Raw genomic sequence first — 24792 nt, 5'->3', positions numbered from 1 at the left:
GAATGGCCATACATTAGGACAATCAAATAGATCTTGAACATCTACTCTGACTCTGGGGAGAAAACAAAACTGATTTTTTAAGTTTGGCTAATTAAGCCCTGGGCAGTTGTAGCAGTGAACTCCCACCTATCAAAATTTCTTTGTAGTCACAATGATGTCTTAATCCACAGCAACGGTTTCACAGCAGACTGTGAAAAACGTCCACAAGATAGGCCACCAGACAGCAGCACACTGAGCAGTTGCATGCCTAACCAGCTATCATTTGCCAATACAGTCTGCGGCTGTGAAAGGACAACACTGCATTAGCAAAGGTAGCCAAGCACACTCAGCTGAGTAGTTGTGTTGGTGGCAGGATTTTACTCCTAAAACTTTGTTCCATGGACCAGTCCTGTGATTAAACAAAGGGAAAGGGCTTGGGGTAAGGTGTGGATTAGGACTTTAGATCAGGAGTTTGGTCAAGTTGCAGGTGGTGGCAAATGGAGCCCCTCATTTTAAAGATTTTGGTAAAGGAGCTAGTCAGTGTAGAGTAGAATACAGAAATATATAGTGAGTGTCAGAAAGTAAGGGAGTGGCAGAAGTTTGATCTTTGAAGGCCTACAATGGAAAGTTACTGGAACTAAGAGAGGGAAGTGACCTTTTGTACATTTTTTAAGTTTTTCTCCATGTCCCCTAATAACTTTTGAATATGTTGGCTAATTTCAGCCACGTTTGACAGAGATGTAGGAGTCTGAGAGAAATAAGTTACTGCTGATTGTTTTAAGTAGACAGCTGGGGAGAAGGAGAAGGCACTCTAAATTGCCCAAAAGAAGGAAGCTTTAATGTGACATCACATTATTAGGGCATCCATGTGAGAGGGAGACATTGCTACAGGCATGGGAAAAAATTTCAAATAATTACTGAACCATTTCAGATGGCAGTGACATAGCACATACAGGAGCCCATCAGTTCCTGGTGCAGACGTACCAGGAGTCTGTCAGCAGTTTGTCCCGCATCAGGGACAAATTTTATTAGTTGCAAGGCAGATGCAGCTACCAATACTTCCCCTTCTCGTAATTTCACAACATTTAACTAATGTATGGGGGAAAAAAAAAGAAAAAAAAAAAAAAGGAAAGAAGACATGATCATAAGAGTTTTCAGAGTCCCAAACAAATAAAATATATTCTGCTACCAAGTAAATCCAATATTATCTATATGAGGGAAGGTGAGAAGGTTTAAAGATAAGTATGTCACCAAAAACACAAGTACGTATTTAAGACAGTAAAAATTAAAATCCAAATGAATTCATTCACTTTTATAGAAGGAATGTGGCTTCTAGCCAGGCTACAGTCAGATAGTTAGCCTGATGAGTATAACTCAAAATTTATGCAAATGTTCTGTAAATGTCACATGTAGTATGGACTGTTATTAGCCCAGTAATCGCTTAGATCACAGTCGAGCAGTTGTGGCTAAAATAAGAAAAGTAATGTTATTTTAATCTTTTTTGCAGGTGCTAGTGTGCTGTCCATTACATAACTGTGTACAAAGAAGCTGACGGGGCTAAACTTTTTAACTGGTGATATTCATCATCACAGAAATGTCATTTATGCTGGGTTTTGTTGTAGATGTGATTAAGAGCTCTGATAAAGGCTGATATTTTTGAAAATTAAACAAGAAATGAGAGCAATCTTTTTGGACCTGAAGGAGATTTTTATCTGATTGCAGATTGGTTAGCAGTAGTACTTCTGTGTCATTATTTTGTAGGCTGCTTAAAGGTAAAAGCTATTTTGAAGCTTTTTTTTACGTTGACTTCATTGCGGTTTTTGGCTTACTGTAAATAAAAGTGTTGTTCCACAGAGAGGTATCATTTTACATCAAACTCCTGATAAAACCCGGTAAATGAACTTTCCTCAACATATAAACACTAAACAATTGGGTTGTTTACTGCTAAATATTTACTGCGAGACCTTAGAAGTGTTTAAAAACTGGTTTTTCTAGTTTCTGTTGCAGCACATGCCCTCCCAGGATCTCTTTTCAATCCCCATTTTCCTTTGCACACACCTTGTTTAAGCAGGAAGAGCTTAATTTAAGCTGTAATCTTTTATCAGAATAAACCTTAGTCCTGTTTTCAAAATAACTGGTGCTCCTGTCCCCCCTCAATTTGACAGGTCGAGGAAGGAGGTGATATACGACGCTCCCAGCAGCCTATTGCTTAAAGCTGACTGATGCCAAGTAAATGTACTGTTTCACCAGCCCATCTCTGTAGGATAACACTCCTTAATTTTACCACCGTTGCACCAGTTTAGGTTATCTTTGCTCAAGAACAGAGCATATAGTTCCAGTGCACAGAGGTTTTAGACAACTTACACTGGGAATTTATACTAACGGCCGAAGACAGGAAGATCTGGAATTCAAGAAGGGACTTCCCATTGCAGAGAATTTAACTTTAGTGAAGTTGTCATCAGTTGACAGTTCATCTCTTTATATCTGGAACACAATGTGCCTTTCCTCTCCCAGGCAAAGCTAAGCCTTACTGTTTTAATGACAAGTTCCTGAGATAGGATCTACCTGCTGCCTTTATTGCTCAAGCATAAATTGCCTATTGTTAAATATTTGATCATTTAAGATACAAGTGGGTTTGAGGGAGGTAATGTAAGAAGTAGTATATTGATAATATACTGACTGAGTTCAAATGGATCTAAGAAGAAGCGGTTAAACTAGGAAAGTACTCAGATTTTGATCACTATGACTTGAATTTCAGCAGTTTATTGCTTGGGTCAAATTTCATTGATTTTTAGTTATTGTTCTTCAGTTGATTAATTTGAAATTAGCAAATACTAACCTGTCCTTGAGTGTTGCGTTTTCCTTTTCATAACAGAAACAGTACGTTCTTTTGAGGGTGGGTGGGGAAGGGGCAGGGTGGAAATGCCTTATGTAATTTTTACGTTATTTCTTTTTAAATTTGTATTTCAAAATGTTAGCCATAGTCGTATCTTCTGTATTCAGCTCAACCACAGGAAGAAGGCAATAGATTAGGAAAAAAATTAAATGCATAAGAACAACTTTAACCTAAATAACAATTATTAATACAAATTTTTTTCATTGAAAAAGTGTGTCCCCAGAATATTGTTGAAAATTCTACCAGAGGAACCAGTTCCTAAATGAAATGTAGTATTTAGTGCATTGAGATACAGATGATGTGTAAAGTAGCACAAGAACTGTAAAATTATTGTAATATTTCTACCTTTCTCCTTGGTTTCTAGAAATGAAGATAGTGAGGCAGCTTTGCAGGTGGGTATGGTTCTGGCCTTCATTTGTGTCTGCTGACATCTGGCATATTCAGATACTTGCCCTTACATTTCAAGTGTAGTAGAACATCTTCATCCTTCTAACAGAATTTGAACTCTCTAAACTCCATAGAGTGGTGAAGGAGTTGTGGGTTTTTTTAGTATGTTCCTGAAAATAGGCTGTGCAGCTTTCAAAGTGCATAGGATAAAGTTTACACCTGTATCAATATATCACTTGTGACTCCACAAAGACTCAGAGGACTAATAGTATTTCCTTAAAACATAAGGGTATTTTTACATCCTGATTATTTTTTTATTATTGCTTAATTAGATGTAATTTGAACTGGAAATTTGCATTTCATGTACAAGATCCATCTATTTTTCTTCCTGTAAGTAAAAACTCTTCAGCAGGATATAGTCTCTGGGTCTAGATTTGCAAACTGCTCCTGTGAGCGAACGCTTTCCTTCTTGCAAAGCCTCTTTCTGTGGTCAATGAGGACGCACATGAGCACAGAGATCAGCCTGAACTTGTGGTCCACAGGCTAAAGCCCTGTGTTTCTCGAGCAGAAAAAGGCACGAGATAAGTCTAAGATGATGGCTTTTCCAGCAGACATTTCTCAAATTGTTGGAAAAAACCATGATACATCACTGCTGTGGGTGCTGTAGCACTTCTCTTGCTCTTTCCAAGTGGGCTTACCCAGTTCAGCTCAGGCCTTCTAAGCATGGTATCAGTAACCTCTGCTACAATGATACTAGAGGACTGTGAACTTTTGCGTTCTCATCTCGGTCTTCAGCTGATGTTGGCAAATAGAAGTCATCTTTTTCCCCAACCGCTGAGAGGGTGGGGAGCTGCTGTTGGTAGGAGCAGCAGCAGGGGCACGGCGCAGGCAGCTGGTGCAGGGGAGCAGTTCTCACGCACTCCCTGTCTCTCTCACACAAATGTCATCAGCTGGTGGCAGGAGTAGCAGCAGCGGGATCACAGGGGTGTATCTCACATGATTCACTGGGGTCCTGAGTTTATAAAAATAGTAAAAAGAACAGACACAATTTCCAATAAGAAGTAATCTCTAGGGTGTAATGCCCTGGAAGGCAAGCCTTCTTTTCTTTTGGAATTTTCCACTTCTCATCGTGACGTCTTTGCATTGCAGACACCAAGCAGTTGTGAGCATTCCCATGGCAAAGCAAGTCTGTGGTTTGCCATGTGCACAGGCTCATTGCGATAGACTCACTGTGCTTTCATTTTCTTTGTTTTTCATTGCCGGAGATGGAAAATAGAAACTACCCTTTAGTGAATGTATTTCCTGTCTTATTAAAATAAAGAAATCACTGTTGATTGTTCTCACCGTGGTATTGCCAGTATTGATTTCCATTAAAAAAAACAAGCCTTACCTGATATCCACCCCCACCGATAGTTTAGTGCTTTAGGAAAGTTCTGGACTGATATCCCTAGACAGTGAAGTCTTCTGCCTGTAAAACCTGTCACCAGCAACGTTATTTTTTTTCTTTTTAACCAGTGTGTCTCGAGTGTAGTTGAAAAGAGCACAACCAGGGTTGTACTGGTAGCTCAGACTTCATGCAGTTAGGCAGAAGTAACAACTAGCATCAATGACAGTACTACAGTGATCTCCAGCTTAAGGCAGCACTCAAAAGTCCTTTTCTATATTTTACTGTTGTATGCATCACCATCAAAAGCAAAATTTTTCAAATTCTCATGTAGACACTTGTTCTGCAAATGCATATGCATTTGCATATGCAAATACATATTGCACTAACTTGAATAATGTCACTGAAGAAAGTTGGATTAATCACATGTTTGTGTTGGGTATATGCTTAAGAGTTTTCAGAATAAAATAAAGATATAAAAGCTTTAAGATTTATGGCCCAGATGGCATCCAGCATCCACATATAGTATTAGTAATCTGTTCTAACAGCTGTTTTACATCCTTGGTACCAGTGGGATTAAAAAGGACAGTAAAAGCGTCTTTGTTAATAAATGACAAAAAGGTATGAATTAATAGTCATATAGTACACAGCCATTAAATTAGAAGATGGGAAATTTCTTGCTGCAGATGACAGCATTTACTTTTTTCAGCAGATTAAATACTTGTTTTCATTATTCTTCATGAAAGATTGTTTTCAGCAATTAAATCTTTTGGCACTATCAGTACTTACTGATAATTCAGTGACAGAAGATACTGATTTGTATGACAGGGAATTTCAGTCTGGTTTTGTACAGATCTATAATAAAGAGGCTATTGGTGGTATAAATCATACTGATATAAGTTTGGCCAAGTTTGATTCAGTCGGTTGGTGTGCTACTGTCACTCGTGGCCTCTATTGCTAATTGTAGCTTGACGGGTCCATTTTCCTTATAGCTTAAGAGGAAAACTTTACCGCTTGTCAAAGTGCTCTAAGGTATTTTACTGAAGATATTTAAAGTTGAATTTATTGTTGTGTTGAGAACAAGACCAGGGTGCGTAAATTCTGAAAGAATTCCTTAGCTGGATTAGTTTACAAAAAAAAGGGAGTTTCGAGGATTCCCGGCAGTTCTTACTCTTTGTACTTCCTGCTCATAAAGTCTGACTTTGTGATCGCAAACCGAGCAGATTCCATTTTAAAGCTTGCAATGATGTGGACTCATTTCCATAGCAGGTCTTAAGATTTGATCAGGTGATCAGAAACAATCTGGTTAGTGCAATATAAGAATCTCTGAGCTGCAACATGATCACTGGCTGTGTGCACTCTTACAGTCTGCTTTAGTACAAATAATACTGGCTCACTTAAACCACATTCCTCTTTCAAGTACCTTTCAGCGTTGTTAAATAGTTTGCAAAAACCTGCTTTACTTGCAGTTATGAGTGTGCATGTAGTTACCAGTCTCAGCTGGCAAAATGATAGCTTACATCTGGAGGTAATAACTTCCTGAAACTTAATAGCCCGATCCCACACTGAAAATACTTTATTCTAAAGGAAAGGGAGAAGGTCTCCCTTACTCAAGTATGAAGTGTCACAGTCAGAAAAGGATGAGCCTTTCATTTTCTAAATGACTGCTCAAATTAGTTTGTGTTGTCTGCATTTTTCTAGATGTCAGTGGTTGTCTTCAGTTGTCTGTATTGGGTGAATTTCAAGTCCTGAGTGTAATGTTGGGTCAGTGCCTGGGTGGCCAGCTTGATGCCTTTCCAGGAATCACTAGAGGCAGAAAAAGTTCTTCCCAGAGGGCTCTGTACCACCCTGCCTGGTATCTTTTGCCTGCATCATCATCTCTAGGTCCTCTTTTGCTTTTGCACTGTAGAAAAAACAGCTAGTGGAGGTACACCTCATACCTTCAAGTCGGCTTAACAGAACCCTACTGCCCTTGTCTGTGGTTAGGGGGAACCCTTATCACAGAAGCCAGTTTCACGTAGTCAAATTATGCAACAGACTTCAGCTCATTGCGTAATAATACAGAAAACCTAAGTCCTTGACCAGGTTCTAGCTGTATTCTCCAAATGATTTATTGTGTTTGTCTCTTTTGGAAGAAGCTTTGTAGCTCTGTGTTGCTAGCAAAGGTTTCCTGGTTTTGTTATGTGGACCTTAGGGAGGAAAAAGTTCTGATCCAGTAGTACAACATTTCATGTTGTCTGCTATTACTTGTCATTTTTTTAAATAGGGCACTGATGCTGTATGTGCATACCTTTAAGGCTTTTGGGGATCTTTCAAGGTGTAATATGTTGTTGTTAGTAACAATGGGCCAACCCTTTTCATTGCATTTCAAACAAACAATTCACAGCTCTTCAGGAGCTAGGGCTAAGACAAATTTGAGCCACATTTTTGTCCTTTCTGTTCTGGACTATTTTGGATGCTATTCCATTCCTGGTATAACTTATACTGTAAGAAAAACTGTACTGTAACAGCTGCCATGGATTACAGTATTGATGGCGACACTGTTATGAATCCCTCCTGGTCCTGACAGACTGCTTCGGTACAAACTGTGGAAAAGGCATTCCCTACTGAGGAGCTTTGTACTGTTTACACAATACTTAAAATCACAGTTTTCCCCATATTGGATTCAAGGCTTTTATAGTTTGCTATGCTCTGCCACAGCAGGATGTTAAATTCACCCATGAAGTTTACTTTGGCAGTAAGTTTTAATTGTCTTGTTGAGTTTCTCATTTTGCATTTTCTGGATGTTGTCATACCATTCCAGTATTTCTTCTGGAGACATCCATCTTGGAGTGAAGTAATTTGACTTTCAGACTACAGTCAGAGGAAATTTTAGAGTGTTTAAAATAAAAGCCTGGGCACAATAAACTTTGTTCTGTCAAATCTTGTAATTCAAATGATCTTTAAGTGCTGTAACGTTTCCCAGTTGATCAAACTGTGGAAGGTCAATGGATCACTGTACATATCATTTTATACTCCCAGTTCATGTTTTGCATTCCACTAACAGAATTCTTTCTGGGGAACTGCAAATGCTTGAGAAATACTATGGACAATAGCCATTTATTTTGTCTATTCATTTTCATTTTGAATGTTATCCATCTTAAAAACTTGAGTGAGATGCTGTATTTGTTAAAACAAACTTCATTTCTTTCACTTTATTGAATGAAACTAGATACAGAATCCTTTGATGAATTCTACTATGCAATAGAGGACCATCATTGTCACAGCTTTGGGACTGTTTATCATTTGCTCTGCTGTTTGTGTGGTTATATGTGATGGTAAGATTATTTGTGAGGTGTACCTTTTTTCTTTTTTCTTTTTTTTGTGTGTGTGTGTCCATGTGTGTTAACAGCTTGCACAAGTGGACTCGAGAGCTGTACATCTTGGCGCCGTCTTTGTTCGTGGCCTTACAACTTTGCTCATGGCCAATAGTACCTGTGGCTTTCCATTCAGAATGGATGATTTGATGCCTTGGGAACAGTTTGATGGAAAACTTTTTCAAGAGAAATACCAGCAGTCGCACCGAGGTTGCTCTTTGGAAGAGCTTTTGGAAGGCAATGTGAGTAATTGCATCCTCTTAGACAGTTCTATATTCTTTGAAAAATGTACCTGTCCATGTTTGGTTGTTGTTTTAATATTCATGTTTACACTAGTGCCCTTTCTTTGTATTTTTCCTCTCTTCCTTATTCCTTTTTGATCCTCTCAACCAAGAAAACTAAGAAGGTAGAAATACTGAGACTGTAAAGGAAGCTATAATTTTACTTCTATTTTTTGTTTCCATTACTCAGAAAATAATATAAGGCAGTGTCAAAATGGTTGTCGGTTTCAAGACATGAAAATGCCTGGAATGGTTTTCTAGTACTAAGATATTAATGACATCTTTTTCCAGTAAGAGTTTAGGCAACATATTAAGATTGTTTTTAAATAAGCATACTGGGTGTAATTTTTCAAGTGTTTAAGAGTGATATTTTTAAAGATATTAAGGAACCTAAAGTCTGAGATGAAGGTTTGGTGAATTCAAAGAGGAATTGGAAATCAGAGGAAGGTATATATCTAGGTATTTTTTTAGAATCTCACCAAGCACCTTCCTATACCTCTAAGTACTTATTAAGTTCTCAGTCCCACTTTTCAGAAGCTGAGGATTTGTGCAATTTGAATGCTATGTTACCAAAAAAACAGTGTGACTTAAAACATGTCTGCCCAGGCAAGGGCAGGGAGATATCAGCAGAGTCTTTCTGGGGGTGGGCCATATCTGGTTCGTGAGGGTGGCATCACATCCAGGCTCAGACGTAGGGTCTGCTAGACTGGGTGCAAGGCTGTCTTAATGCACTAGTGAAGCCTCGGACCACACCTGGCTTGTGCCCCACCAGCACAGAATATGTGGAGAGATGCTCGGGTAGATCTGTGCTCTTCTATGTAGATAGCTCTTGAGACCTTCAATTAATGTGTCTCTTTTCAGTGTGGAACTGAAAATCCTGTATTGTTTAATGGCTTTTGAAAATTTTACTTTTGAAATGTTTTTACCTGCTGTTACATATATAACTTGAGGTTAAAATAAATAAAAGTGATTACAGAGAAAAAAGTTTTTAGGTTTGAATGATTTTAATGTCAATTCAATATCAGTTGTTGTATAATTAGTTTTCTTTTCTAATTTTGTGTCCAATTACATACCATCCTAATCTGGAGTGATGAGTGGAACGTGTGTGGGTTGGTGGTATGTATGTGTTTTCAGCATGGAGGAGGAGGATAATCCTTTCCATATGGAATCAATCATATGATTGGGACTATAGCCTCTATCCAAATCCTGTGGTTCCCATTAATTGGTCCATTGATTTCAGTAGATTTTGGATTGGGCCAGTGGTTCATCCAGTTTTTTGCGTAGGACTTTTGCAGAACAATAGAGGGTCTACAGAATAAATGGGAAAACGTAAAACTATACAGATCTATGTGAAATTGATACTTCTTTTCTATATAGGTAGAATTCAGGTTAGTGAATAACTTTTACAATATGTATCTAGATCTGTACAAAATTTATATTGGCTGAGAGGTATTTTTAAATGTGTTAGGTAGTATGTTTTAGCTAACACTTGAAAATCTTGATGTGGTCAGGTTAAAGTTATATTGTAACCTGTCTTAGAAGGAAGATGAAGGCAGATGCTTAGATCCCTAGAATAGAGTTGGATATTTGCTTGATCAACTAAAATATCTAGGTTAGGGTTTTTAAAAACCTGATACTTTACCCAGATAAACTGTTCTGTTGTGGGGAAAAATTGTCTAGCCCTGTGAATTTTTGGAGTAGTTTAAATATCTTTTTATTTTTTTCAGTGCAATTTTATGGTACATATATGGCAGAGATAGCTTCCAGACTAATAAAATAGCTTTCCAGCTTATCAGTTTGAGGCAAGAATCTGTTTTTGGGAGAATTGCCAAGAGATGCCAGTTTAGCTGGGGACACTGGCAAGGCAACAAGCATATGTGATTGGTTTTTCCTATTATTATAAGTTCAACTTTAATAAATAAAACTGGTACTTAGTTCCTGGCAGACCTTAATGTATTGCTGGAAGCCAAGATCTTTCAGCACTTGTTTGTTAGCAATCTACCCTTGAGCACCGTAAATCTAATCTGATGATAGTGACAGCATTGTATTCAGAAAAAGTTATTCTACATGGGATGTTTTGTTACAGAAAAGATAAGTAATAGGAAAAAGTTACTCCTTTTGGTGTTTGATGCTTGTCTCCTAACTCCTAATGTCCCTTCTCTATGACCTGGACAGCTACATTACTTCAGGGAGTTCAGGACATCTCAGAATCAGTGTTGTTTTGATTATGATGGGCTTAAATACAGTTAATAGCTTTATGAAAATTACAATAGAAATACAATCTTGGTTAAATATTTACACGTAATCCAGAAATTTTGAACATTTTAGGGTTTGCTTCCCACAGATTCTTGTACCAAAAGAAGAAAATATATGAATTAAATGCAGTTGATGTATTTGTGGGCAAGTTTTTGTGTAGCTCAGCTCTTTGTAGCCTAGCAGCTGTTAAAGATAAAAAATGCAAAGCTTCTGATAAGAATCAAAAATAGAGCCATCTTGTTTTTTTTTAAAAATATGCTAAGCTCATATTATACTAGTTCTCTGTTTTTAATAACAGTAATCATATTAGTTTGTTTATCCACACAGAAAATTGGATATAATAGTCTCATAAAGCAGTGAGGCAATGATATTATCACTTTATTAGCCTTTTTATTGTGCTTCTCACTAATGAGTATGTTCATGATCAATTTTTTTAAATTAAAACCAAATTACCTAATGGGTTCAGCAAAAGTGCTATGTTTTGTCCTTTTCTGATCATGCCTTTCATCCAACCTTCATAACACATTCTGAATTTATTCTCCCAAGAATACAATGAAAGGTTTTTCCCGTTAGTGGGTGTTCTTCACATACTGTACTCAGTTCGTGTGGAGAAAAAAAAAATCTGTGGGTTTTGCTTAAGGCTCTATAAAGAGGTTTGTTAACTGAAAAAATGTGCTGGGAAAGTTCGCGGGAGGCTTCAGGGATTCAGACTCTCTCTAATTTAAGAAATTAGTTGCTGCAGTCTTGCCACCTATTGAATTTTTACCTTATGCTGTAATCCTCTCCCCTCCTTGCTGCTCCCCCTCTGCCTTGGTGGTTACAAAAAGGAGTTGTCTTCCTGTAAAAATCAGTTCAGCTTTATGAAAATCACAAATTATGCTATTGCTCTAAAATCTGTCTTTTCATAATTCTTTTCAATTCAATGTGTACTACTGCCCACATGCCCAGTACAAATCAATAAAAGAGAGAAAGATTCTAAGATCTGACACTTCTTCAAAGCTCACTGAAATCAGTGAAAGTTAAGGGTATATCACATCTCTCAGTATTGTGTCTTTAAATAGCTTCGGTTTGTCCTTTTAACAGTAGAACTTTTCATCACACCACAAGGTAAACATTATTATTTAATTCCTCCATTTCTCCTGAGACTTGCTTATGTTTTATCAGTCAGGAGTTGACGCTGATGTATTACTATTATTTTAAGTTTTGTTTCTAATGTATGAGATTAAGATACTTTGATTTTCACTGGTGTGTTTCCCTTGAGTTTATCAGTCCTTGTCTGGAGGCTTTAACCATCTCTGCCTGAGGTATTGCTGATAGAAGTCTAGTTAAGTATATCTACAGGTGCAAGTTAATAGAATAAGAAGGCAAGTGATTTACAGATGTGAGCAGAGAAGAAAAACAAACTTCACTGAGAAAGGGGAAAACATTCTTTCTGCACTCCTAATCATCCCTCCAAGGATTCACTTTCAATATAAAATGTTTGAACGTTGTTTCCTGAAAAAATGCGAACCAGATCTACCACCTTCATATATGTATGAGTGTGGCTAAGAAAAGTCTTTTAGTTGTTGTATATGTGAATGATCTGTGCTACACCTGAAGAGAGAAAAGCAGAACAGTCATTAATTTTTAATCCCATTGTCTGCAGGAGTCTTTGTATACACCCTTCCAGAATCTGAAGTCTTTCATTTGCAAGGTTTGCATGGCGAAGAAAAGAACAATACAGAGCAGACCAAGAGGGAATGCATTTATCACAGGTTGGCATTGTGTTAATTTTCTCACTAAAGTCAGTATATTGATGAGCTCAGTTATCCTTCAACAGCAGCAGCATTTACATACACATCCCATCAAGCTAAGTAAATCGTAAGGTCTTTCTCCAAGAAACCAAAGGAGAGATCTGAGAAAATACTTCCTGGTTTTAGGAATTCATTTGAATTTGATTACCTAAGTTTGGATAGAATAATATTTCCATCTCGCTACATAGTTAGTGAGATCTATGCAGTGAATACATTTCACTACAGAAACATCACTGCTATTTACTTAGTGACTAAAGTTATTTTTATAGGAGGAATTAGATGACTCAGAGGTTTTTTTCTTCCTTTCTCTCAGGGGAGCTATTTTAACATTGATAGTTGAAGGTCTGAGTGAGGCATTGGAGAGAGAATACTTCTTATTGGACTGACTGATATAGTTCAAAATACAAGAGAGTTTTTGGGCAACCTGGAGAACAGCTTTTTTTTGCCTAAGACCTTGCTTTTTTCCCCCCAAACTTTATGGCTTCGTTTACTAAAGACATTTGTTTTCCCCAACTGATCTGCCTGACTTCCAGGGAAAAAAAATCTAAAAGGTTTTCAGCATCGTTGACAGATCAGCCTGAATGTTGAGGCTTTCGAGGCTTTGAAATAATTTACACTGAATCTCAGTGTTTATGCTTGTATTATGTTTATTACCTGCTTAATACCTGATCAATTATAATGTCTGTGAGGATAAAAATTACCCCTCCAGAATTCCTTGAGCAAATTACAACAGACAGAATGATTTTCTGCTAGTTCAGTACTTAGCATTATGTGACAGCAATACTTGTGATGTGGTACTACACCATACTGGTGCTGGACATTCAAAACTAAGGGTATCTGTTGGTGATTTATGATACCAGACCTTGTTAGCATCTGCTATTGCTTGAGAGCTGTGCTTAACATTTTAATTATGATTTGTGATTCCAATTTGGACAGAGATTTCTGTTTTGTTTTAATGACTACAGTCTCCAAATCTGTGTCATAAAATTTTGATCTGGTTTCTAAATACACTTGTTAACAGCTTGTAATCATGATGTGCATAGATGGAAATGAGGACAAGAACCATGCTTATTTGGCTGACTTTAGTTTGGAAAAATCATGATTGTGCATAAGTATTTTGGCATAAAACTAAGAGATGCTGTCTCTCTTTTTCTTCATTTAATCTTATATACAGTCAGAGTTGCTTAGTAAATACTGTTTTCCAGGAACACAACGAAGAGAATTTAATCCCAGGTTCCAACAAACACATAGAAGTTCTTTTGTTCCTCCATATCATAACCAGATGAGGGGATTCCTATGGAGAAATCCTCAACCACAAGGTAAAAAATGTGTGCATATGTGAATATTTGGAATTGTCTCTATCAGCAATATAACACCTCTGTGTCTATATGCAGTACCCTGTGGCTACAGCAGTCAGTAACAAAACTTGTATCAGTTCTAGTTCTGTACTACCATTAGCAAAAACTAACTCTGCAAGGTGAGGTAGAGTGTAGCATTATAATCTGGAGTCATCTTTCACTCACAGTGTTCTGGGAAAAAAAACTTTCATGTGGTATTTAAACTTTCCATGCTTGGTCTCAGCTGAACTGTGTCTAAAATTGTAATAGTTCTAAAACAAATTGACACGGCTGCACAGAAATGTCTTTCTGAAGTCTTTAGCTGCAGAGCTTACCTCATACTTCAACAAAACACTTAAGCATATGAATAAAGCTAAACGCATTCTTAAGTGGTTTTCTAGATCAGGGTCTCAGCTTCCAGATCATTGCCTGAGTAATAGAAATGCAAGTTCTGTCTTGTCATTAAACTTAAGTCATTCACCAATCTCACTTCTTGAACGGAACAGACATTTCAATGAAGCATCACTGTGGATAACACTGTTGAGCTGACATAATTCAGTTTTACTTCCTCATTAGTATGAGTTAAAGCATATACACGCAGATTAAAGAAAATAAGCAAAAGGAAGAGAAGTGCCTAAGAAAGACCAATTATTTTATTAAGTCTGCAGAGCCTAAATTTCTTCTCTGTTTCTAGGTGAGGTTTTCAGAGAATATTGGTGATGTGATTAGGGAGGATAAATAATAAATAAATACAGTAAAATCTTTAATGTGTTTCAACTGCCACTGTTGTAAGCTTGAGAGTGAGATACTATCATTTGATTCACAGATAAGGTTGTTTGATCGTATATATAAAATGTAATGCTAAAATACAGAGTGTGTATGCTGACCGTGAGCAGAACCAAAACAGGTCATTGTTACTGTGACCATCTCAAGAAGCCTGCTACTCAGGGGTCAAATCATCTCTGACCAGCTCTAGAGATCTTATAACTAGATGTATTCCACAAAGTGTGTTCCACAGTAACTGTGCTGAGCTGTGTTATAAATGTGTTTCAATTATTAAAACATCTTGGCTTCTTCTACACTAGTCCTATTTACTACCCTCAGGACGCCCTTAAAACATGATCCCGTAATTGCAGTTAAATTGCCTCTGTTATAAGTAAAATAGATTTATTGGAAAAATATATCTGTCCTTACAAAAGAGCCCTACAACGTTTTAGAGCTCCTCTTAAACTGATCTGCGAAGATGGCTTGTTTTGACAAAGTTTCTTATGCCTAAGTTTGCTAATATTAAGACAGGTATTTGGGTTGCTTCATTATGTAGCTGTTGTCTCTGCTACATGTGTGTGTCTCACCAAAGAGAGAGAAAAAAGAAGAACAAAAAAGTAGCAATTTTGTGTTCCATGATAGCTGATGTGATAAAATTTCCTAGTAGTATTACTGCTATCTGTCTATCCCATCCTTTATATACCTTCCCGTGGTATACTGTTATGGTTCCTGCTGTTGCATATTATATAGAAATCATTGGATTAAATGCATTAAAAAGTAATGGAACAGTAACCACGGGACCCGTATCTTCTGTGGCAGGAGTGTACCTAATGATTAGGCAGCCTTTGCTCTCTCTTATCAGTTAATGTTTAAGAATTTCATGACAATGTCTCAACTTCAACCGTGGAGGAAAGAGTGCCTCCACCCAGAAAGCATAAACCTAAGAAGCACTGGTATTTCTTTGAGGGGATGGTTTGAATCCCCTCAGGCAGAGCAAGAATTGAACTTAAGCATCCCTCATTTTATGGTGAATACTAACCACTCATCTGTTGTAATTAACATCTCATCCTCTAGCTGTATTTTGAGAGGAGGGAATTCATCTGTGGGGTTTCTGGGTTTTCAGGGGGTTGGGGTTGTTTTTTTTTGTTTGTTTGGTTTGATTTCATTTATTTAAGTTCTCTTCATAAATTTCTTGGCTGTGCATCACAAATGGAGAGTGCATCCATGTAACTCAGAGCAGGACATCTAAGCCTCACAGGGAGGTAGGTTTTCCCTTAGTGTTTCTTATTTGTTAATTTAGAAGACTTTCTATTTAGCACACTGACTTTTGTGTATCCCATTCTGAGTGTCTGTCTATTCTGATGCTTATTAAACACACCATAGGAGTCTAATTTAAAGCTAAGGTTAAGGCTTCTGTGATTGAGATATAAAACTTTGCATTCAGCACTTTGTAATCTGTGTGCTTTGAGTTTAAAAGTCTTGCCTGAGGTAGCATAGTTGTCTGTAATAAAGCATGACTTCATGCATTCTAGGTTCGTGGCTGAAACACCACACCACATGCCGTATAGCCTATTGGTAGACAAAACCTCATTAATCAGCAGTTAAGACCACTAATACATTGTTTTGAGTCACATTGTTACCTCATTCTACAAATAGCTAAAAATAAACTGAGCACTAAGAACTATGGAAATCACTATTGAGTATCATGTGTCTGTCACTCTCTTCAGCAGTCCAACTGATAAACACTTGAGATTGTCTGTCAAAACATACAAGTTACCACCTAGATCTAAATCAACATACAAAAGATAGCAAAAAAAGAAAATAAAGAAGTAAGTCTAACCTTATCTATGCATTGTCATATATACTTTTATAGCTATATTTTAAAATTTCAGTGATTTGGACAATGGTTCTCATACTAGTATTTGAAAACCTGTCTGAAAATTGAGCTGAAGATAATTGGAAGGAGACAGGGGAGAGAGTCTGTGGGACTGGTTGTAACAGCTACATCAATGGTTGAAATCAAGGATACCCTAATACATTAGAAATAGTGAAAGGTATTGACAAGGGTATAGAATTTCTGCCAGTGATACGGTAAACATCAGCACTCTCTGTACGATGGACCTAGAGGAGAGATGAGAACATAATGAGTAAGAGCTGTCAGAGAGCTAGAAGGAATGGATGATAATTTCAGCTACCAGTCGTGTACTACCAGGATCATAAACAGTGAGATGGGGAAATAGTGAAGCATTTTGACAATTTCATGCTTGCATTTAGAAGTTGTTGGGGGTCAACTATATTCTGCCTAAGAAACTTATGTTCTCTCCAAGAAAATAGTTTTGCTTTCTTTGTTTCTATCCACCTTTGCCTTGTTTTTCTTCCATCTCTCTGTTGGAAAAGAAGAGAAAAAGGGAAATGAGCTGTTTTAAAGAATTCAGTTTAGAAAATATCACTTTTTCAAAAGTGATTTTTATTTTAAAACAAGGTCTTGAGAAAAGCTTTTATGGAAAATTGAAAGCAGTTTTTTCAGGGGAAAGGAAAGATGAGTGTCAAGGAAAGATAGGTTAAAAATAGAATTGTTGGAGGTACATCTCACTCAAGAGAACATCTTTTGCCCAAGACCAAAGGGAATTATCCAGAATCCCATTTCCTCATGGAATGTAATTGCATCAAAAGAGTACATTCACTTCAGTCTTAGCACACTGCTAACCATGTAGCTGAACATAATACAACTGTACTGAAGGATCTGAGTTTGTAGCAAGTTTTCATTTGCTAGGTATTTAATCAAGGCTTCCACACTCATGTTGCGTACTCTGTGTTCAAGCATGTTTCTGGTAAATAGGATTTTGATAGAACTGTAACATAGGTGGGACTTTTTAGAACTTCAGTGCTGAAAAAAATATTTCATTTAGAGTTTGAGTACTACTTTGCTTACAGGACTCTGTAACTAAAGCAGTATTGTACACAGGCACACTTAAACCAGTATGAAAATGTTTGTTAATGTAGTGTAGCTCTGGTTCTAAATAGTGTATTTTCCTTTCCTGAATTCACACAGTCTGATCTACCAACCACAGTGTATGACCTGTACGATTCACTATCCCAACACATTAATTGGACTAGATTTAAAAGTTACAGTGGCCCAAGAGCTTTAAGAAGAGCAATGCCACCATGGACTTCATCCTCCAACATCTCAAAATACTAGCCGTAATTATACACCAACTTGAGAGGGACATGTTCTTTTTTCAAAATACGTATAAAAGTAATTTTTCTTGCAGACTAGCCAAATAAGCTTTTGTTTTCCTGCTTTAATGTTAATTAAAAATGTTTAATTTCTTTTCTACCCTCTCCAGGTAGAGAATATGGATCAGGACATCCAGACCGGAGGAGAAGATTCCGCCTTCCTCCTCGGTAAAGAATACACGTAGCAAAATGAGATGATGGGAGAGTTACCATTGAGATAATTTTTGTCCGTGAGAGCATCTTTTTATGAATTTTACAAAGTAACTGAACCATGTGACTGCAGAGGAAATCACTCAAAGCTGAGGCTATTCAGCTTGTTAATCACTTTTCATGTTAGGTCTAAGCTTGCTATGAGACCGGAATCAATAAAACTGAAGTTAAAGAAACCAGCTGAAGCACAGTAGCATCCCAGTATAGCTACACTGTTTTGTCCATTTGACACTGGGAAGTCTGAAGCGTTTTTACAACATCGTGAGATATTCCTGACTATAAGTTTTAAGACTTAAACTGTAAGTTTTGCATATTTTTGCTATAGTTGTGTATTTTACAAGAGTTTGCTCACCATGAATAATGTGGCATACCCATGCTGAATTGTGGTTTGTGTCTTCGTTGTGGATTATATCTTTATCTTAAGCGTTATACCATTGTTATTGAAACCTCTTGAAAAGTTTGAAACGTGACATTACTGATGTAAACATCATCTTCCAGTGAAACAAAATTACTTCCTGCAAAATGTGGCGCTTCCTTACAGGAGCCAAAAATTGCTATTACTTTTGGCACTTCTCGTTAAGCAACATTTTTGTATCATCTCAGCTGACTGTGTGGAGTGAACCACATCACTGCTGAGGAGAGCAAGAATCTGTCATGTTTTACTTCTGTAATAAATAATACTTACGAGAACTAAGTATTTTTTCCTGTCCAGAATTCTAATTTAAACTCTTTTCTTCAGAATTATTTTTTTAAAACTGATATATTTCACTTTGTGATTCATTTTCAGTGATGTATGGATTTCTTTAATTATAAAATTAATTCATTTTAAATAGAGTTAATATAAATAATACTAAAGAAATGTAAAATAACAGAGCACATGCAATTTTTAACAGCACCATAGGATCGTACATTGGTAAATTGGTACCACAAAAGCCCCTCTTGAAGTCATTGTGTTTTTTAAGAAACTGTTTTAGAGATTACAACAGCTTTCTTATGTCTTCCATTTGCATACCCATTCAGTTAAAAATAATCAGAGGTACTTTACTTAATTAGTGTCTTCAGGGAAAAAAAATTAGGCAGTTATGTAGAAATCCCATTTTAAATCATGAAGTGTAAAAATTGTACCAGAGGAAAAAAATGTCAACAACACTTATGTCACCTAGAAAGTGGGTGACACACTTAGAACCGTGTTTCTCTCTTTACTGATCTGCATCTCAACCTAACTGAAAATTGACTCCATCTATGTAATCTTCAAAAATTTCGTGCTTTCCTTAGGTTTCTAGCAATTTTTAAATGGGGTTGGCTCAAGTGGATATTTATGGAACTGATGGGTTTTCGTCTGTTTATGTGCTTTGGAATGACAGTATGTTTAGTTTTGTACTTCAGCATTTTCAGTACATGAAGTCATATAATATACTCTATTCTTCTCATACAGAAGGTATATGATGAAAGAAAAGTGAAAGCCTGATGTCCTGTTCCTGCTCTCAAAAAAGACTGAGCAGCAGAAAAAGAGGATATCCTAAGATACAGGCAAAATGTTAAGAGCAAGTTTTGAAATCTGATAGAGTTTGCAGATTTCCTAAGAGCATGTTTAGTTACTGAGGATGATGACTATTCCAAACAGTGAAGTCAGTGGTGTTGTGCAGGGACAAAACTTTATATTTACACAGAGAACTTTGGCCTTAATGTTTATAATGTTGGCAAATCCACTCTTTTGGATTATTTTTCTTTTTTGTTTTGAATAATATTGATTAGTATCTTGTTAGTGTAGTTCTCATAATCACTATTCTAGATATGGAAACTGTATCTCAGTCTTAGGCTTCTGTGTTACTGCCAGGATTATTTGTTTTTATAAGCATTTGAAAATTAAATTTATATCTGAAAACTATCTCATCACCCATACTAATAGAGAGTAGCAGACGCTATAAAACTTAATGCCTGCATTAAGACTTGCAGAACTTAAGGTTCAAAATATAAGTGCTGATCTGGATAATTAATACATAGATCGCTAAACCCAGAACACATCATTATGGTAGTTTAATCACCTGCATAATACAGATCACAAAATCTTACCCTGCAACAGGCTGTAACTTCTAAAAATGTTTCAGTGTTGATATTCATGTGTCTTATTTGGCTCCTCACAACTGTTTGTCTTTTAAATTACCCAGGTGACCGTACTCATTACTGGAAGTGGATGAAAATGGATAGGAGAAAAGACACATTTTTATGAAATGCTGTATGTTGAAGATCATAAAAACTTCATCAGTGTTTTAAAAAATGGTAGTAGAAAGGCTCTAATCAGAAATTTATCATGCCTCATCTTCAGTTCCATTTTATTTTGTATACTTTTTTTTCTAGCCTATAGCTTATGGAATGTTGTGAAACAATTATTATATAATTTAGGTTCCAGATAGTATTGTTTGGAGCACTTTAAAAAAACCTTGTTGACACAGATATGAAAAATGGTCATCAAAAAATTATGTCTAAAAATTAGAGACCAGTCCTAGGTGTTGAAGGCGGCTGCAAAAATTTAATTAATTCATCTGGTTCTGTTGTGAAAACTATTGTATCTCTTCTGTTAAACGTTTATGGTAGATGAGGCTGAAAGTGCTCAGTCTCGGACAAAAAAGGGTACTTCTAAAGTGTTTACAGTCATATGATGGTTAAAAAATGTTACTTTTCCATCATGTGGCTTACTTTCTTAGTTTCTCAGTCTCAGAGAATGAGAAAGGGGTAGCTAAAACATTCCAGAAAGTTATAAAATTGGTTTCTATGTACAAAACTGCTACAGCTTTAATATCCTATTATTCTGGGGCCTTTCAGAGGTGAGTCAAATGCATAGTCCTCTTCTGGAATATCTAGAATTCTCCTCCATATGTAGTGAGTCATTTGTAAAACATTTAAGGTTTATGCCAGACCTTACATCTGTCTTTAGCCTCAAAGTAAAGGTGTCAGTGTGAGCCTTGGGCCAGTATAATTTTGGAGGAAATTCTAAATCAACGGGAAACTAACAGACATTTTGAATGCATTCTTTTTTTTTTTTTTTTTTTTCCTCTGAAGTGGCAGTTGTTTGAAGCACACAGGGTAAATTTTTTTCCCTGTTGACATCACTGGTGCATCTTTTGCAGATATCAGTGGCACTGTGATTTCACTCCATCCTGATAAGGTAGTCCCAAGACATCTAAGTAAATGGACGGAGTACAGGTAGGGCAGTCGGGTATCTCCTGTGTTAATTTTCACTGGTCTATTATTCATCACACAGACTTTATTACTACTTTGGAGATAAGTGTGTTTTTAGAGTAGTACATAAGTACACTTGAAATCAAATATCTTTAGAAGTGTTTAGCATGAGGGAAAGGTATTATTTTTATATTCTAAAGAGAAAATTTAGCTCTAATTTTGAAACCTATTTTCAGAAGAAGTATTATAGCTATTGTAGAACTTGCACTTATCTTTATGGTACAACGATTACCGATTTAAACTCTGTTGGTTTTAGTCCATTATTGTTCAGTTCATGTTGTTTCTTAGGCCCCATGCAGATAACTCCTTTGAGTCAACTGTCGGTGGAACTTAGTTCCTATTTAGTATACATGTTATGTCAAAGTGAACAGTATTGTCAGACATACGTAACTCAATACTATAATTTCCTCACATGTATTTTTCTATTTGTAACCCAATAAATACATTCTTTCATACTTTGCATGTAGCAACAGTCCAGCTAAACAAATAAATTGGCAGCAATACAGTATTTCTAGTTCTATTAAAAGTTTGAACAGACGTAACTTTTACACGACACTGTCTGATTTGAATTCCAGGGATCCTGTCACAATAGGGGCATTCCTGCTTCCTTTTTCTATTGATTTGTCACTGACTGTAATTGTACTACCACTTTTTTTTTCCTTTTTTTTTTTCCCCCAAACCTTTTGGAATAATGTGGTCTGAGTTTTATGGAAAGTTCTCTAGTTTCAGGAATCTCATGATGTATAATAGTGTATTTGAAAAGAATGTAAATGTGTGCCAGGATTTGTTGGTAATTCCCCCTTCAGGCTTTGATATGAGAAAAGATTTCTGTTGGCCTCAATAAACAAAGTTAAATACAGTTAGAGTGGGAGTTTTGCTGTGCTAGTTCTGGTATGTTATGAATTGTTGGTAATAATTACCCTGACTACTGAAGAATTGTTAGCTTCTCTGTGAGGTTTTTTTTTTCCTCCTAATGTTAGACCATAAACAGAAGCTGCTTATTATTATTTCCAAGCCAAAAGATATTTTTTTTCCCACCAGGAATCATAGAGCAAAAGCAGAAGCATGAAGTCACAACATAGAGGTGCTACTTTCCTGTCTCACTGAACGTTAAATTGGTCAGAGTACTATAAAGCTTTTGGACTGTACGAGGAAATCATATACAAGAACATGACCTTAAAGATTCCAGTCTAACAGGGTTTACTTAATATGTGGACTACAGGGTTACTTTGAATGGGTACAGGACAGAGGAAAAACAGACATGCAGATTTGAAGTGAAGGAACCTGTGTTTGTGAAGAAAAGCATTCTTATTTCTGGTTTGGCTATATTGCTCACTGTCTTCTCTAGCCTGTGCACTGGGTAGCTGCGTTTCATCAAATGTTCACTGAAATTGCAGATTTATTTATTAGCTTTATTTATTGCCCTTCTGGAAGGGGATTCAGAGAACATTCATTAATAGCAATAACTTAGTCAACTGTGACTGAACAGAAATCATGATGTGGTCACTGTGAGAGAAAGAATGACCAACAGGAAGACATTTGTCAACTTTCCTCTTATTATGTATCCTTCATCTTACATTACTTTCCTCATTTGTGACACCGTCACACTGGGAATCTGACTTTGGACTGCAGAAAACACCGAAACACTGAGTTAATCTTATGATGCTGTGGCACTTTAAGTATCAAAATATATAGATTATGCCTGTTCTGTAAAACAGGAAACTACAGTTTAAATTGCTTTAATACCTTAGCAAGCGCTGTGCTGAGGCGGAGGGGAACAGTAGCACTAAAGCTCTACAAACCTTTTTGTGCCATGCTGTCTGGGCAAAGTTATAAGGATAATCAAACACATGGTATTATTTTGCAAAGGTGGTCTTTCATGAAATGTTGGGGAAGAAGATCAAAAGTTTAAGTGTTCATGTTTAACCGCTGACCTCTTCTTGTCAGCTAAGCTGGGAGGCAGGCTAGTATATGCTCCTTCCCTAGGAAGATTGATGGGGGATTCCTCTGTGATGCAGAGCCTCCTTCTTAGAGAGTATCTTTTGGTGATGATACAGAAGCATGGTCAGCCCAGTAAATAAGCAGAAACCTTGGCTCGTTTGTGCCACGTAGGCATATCATGCTTGAGAGTGTAGGGATACCATGACATTTTGTGCTTGGATCCAGCTGGTGTGTGAGAAAGCCCTGCGCGAGAGAGCTGTGAAATGTCTCATGGGAGGCCTCTGCCCCTTGGCTCGTGAGCTGCATTTAAGCCCAGGTCCTTGCCCTTGGTCCTTGCCTAATTGACTTTGCAGGTATGCCTGTGCCCAGCCTGGCACCTTCCCGATTCTGCCCTTGCCTTGCTGACTAGACTTCCCGGTTTGACCTGGGATATCCCTCGTCGCCATAGACTTGTCCAGCGATCACAGGACTGTTGGGTGAACCTGGTTACCATCATCAGACCTGCTCTGCTCTTCTTCAGGTACTGTGGGACTGCACCTTCACCAGTCAGGTCACTGCCCTACCTGCGTTGTCACTCAGCTGCTGGCTTGCCTTCCCTTGCGGACCAGCCCACCTTTGCTGCTCCATGACAGTGGCCTTTAAGGCTCTGACAGGGCAGGTTGTCAGAAAGTTTGGCTTTACAGCCAAACTACCATAGTAATTGGACAGTGTCAAAACAGTAGATATGGCCTCTAGGATTACTTGCTGCAGAAAGCAGCTTGAAAAAACTTGAAAACTTTGCTACAACCAGTGAAGTGTCTTTGTGTATCTCGATACAATTAGGACCTCGCATTCATTGCTTTCCTAGACCTTGCAGCTGACATCCAGACCTTTCTCACTCATAATCGGGCTACCACGTACACCGTGTTTCAACATTGCACATCACAAATGTGAAGCTGGTTCAGAACATGGAAGCTCATTGGTTAAAGAATGTGTTCCTGCAACTAATACTCTTAGAGCTCTGCTGGCTTGTACTGCTCTTGGAGTCCTAGGTAGGACATTAGGGTCTAAATTTAACCTACAGTGCCTTGGCTAGGATTTTTTACCTGGAAGTATGTGGTCATCTTAGGGCTCTGTGGTTGAGACAACACATGATGAGTTGAAGAGTTGACTGTAAAAGTCAAAGAGGCAGCTGGCAGGGTATTCTGTCTGAGTACTCACCAGCCTCAATGTGTTATTTAATCTTACTACAAAATTAAGGACTAATGTTTGGTTTCTCTTGTACCAATAGGGAAAATATATCTTTATTGTATTAAAAAAACCAACCTTACAGTCTTCAGTATTTGTATGTTCAGGGAAGGAATCAAAACCAAGTACTGGCTCTGATATTGTACTGAGTGCTGCTCATTGCATGAGTAGGAGTTACGATAATGCACAACTGGAAACTCTCTAACACGCTTGAAATCAGAGTGCAGGCACAACTTCAGCTGTAGTAATTTCAAGTTCTGTCTCCCATATCTCTATATACTATAATAAGGGCTGGGGCTAAAGAACCGCTCTGACTGCAGAATTTCAGTCACACAGTGTTGCATTCTGCACTGGGTGTTCATATTTGATACCAAAATTGTGTTTCATCAATAAGCATCACCAAAAGACTCTCCTCTCCTCTTTGATTATATTTGCAACTACTGCTCACCAGTCCTTCAGAGATGAAGGACTTGATTTGCTAATCTAATACAATCACAAACCTG

General features: G+C 37.3%; 1 protein-coding gene across 2 annotated transcripts in view; it reads left to right on the top strand.

Annotated features, from left to right (window-relative positions):
• Positions 1–21980, top strand: part of FAM120B (family with sequence similarity 120 member B) — a 55589-nt gene extending 33609 nt beyond the window's left edge. Inside the window, exons 7-11 of one of the 2 annotated variants that reach the window (XM_069800801.1) lie at positions 8038–8244; positions 12185–12293; positions 13538–13651; positions 17782–17839; positions 20050–21980. In XM_069800801.1, coding sequence (XP_069656902.1) covers positions 8038–8244; positions 12185–12293; positions 13538–13651; positions 17782–17839; positions 20050–20053 — 492 coding nt within the window. In that variant the 3' untranslated portion in view covers positions 20054–21980. The other variant, XM_069800800.1, reaches the window with a different exon arrangement.
• The last annotated feature ends 2812 nt before the right edge of the window (positions 21981–24792 follow it).

This window comes from Haliaeetus albicilla, chromosome 13, assembly GCF_947461875.1.
Source record: "Haliaeetus albicilla chromosome 13, bHalAlb1.1, whole genome shotgun sequence".
Classification (NCBI taxonomy): Eukaryota; Metazoa; Chordata; class Aves; order Accipitriformes; family Accipitridae; genus Haliaeetus; species Haliaeetus albicilla.
This window is presented reverse-complemented; position numbering and strand designations above follow the sequence as displayed.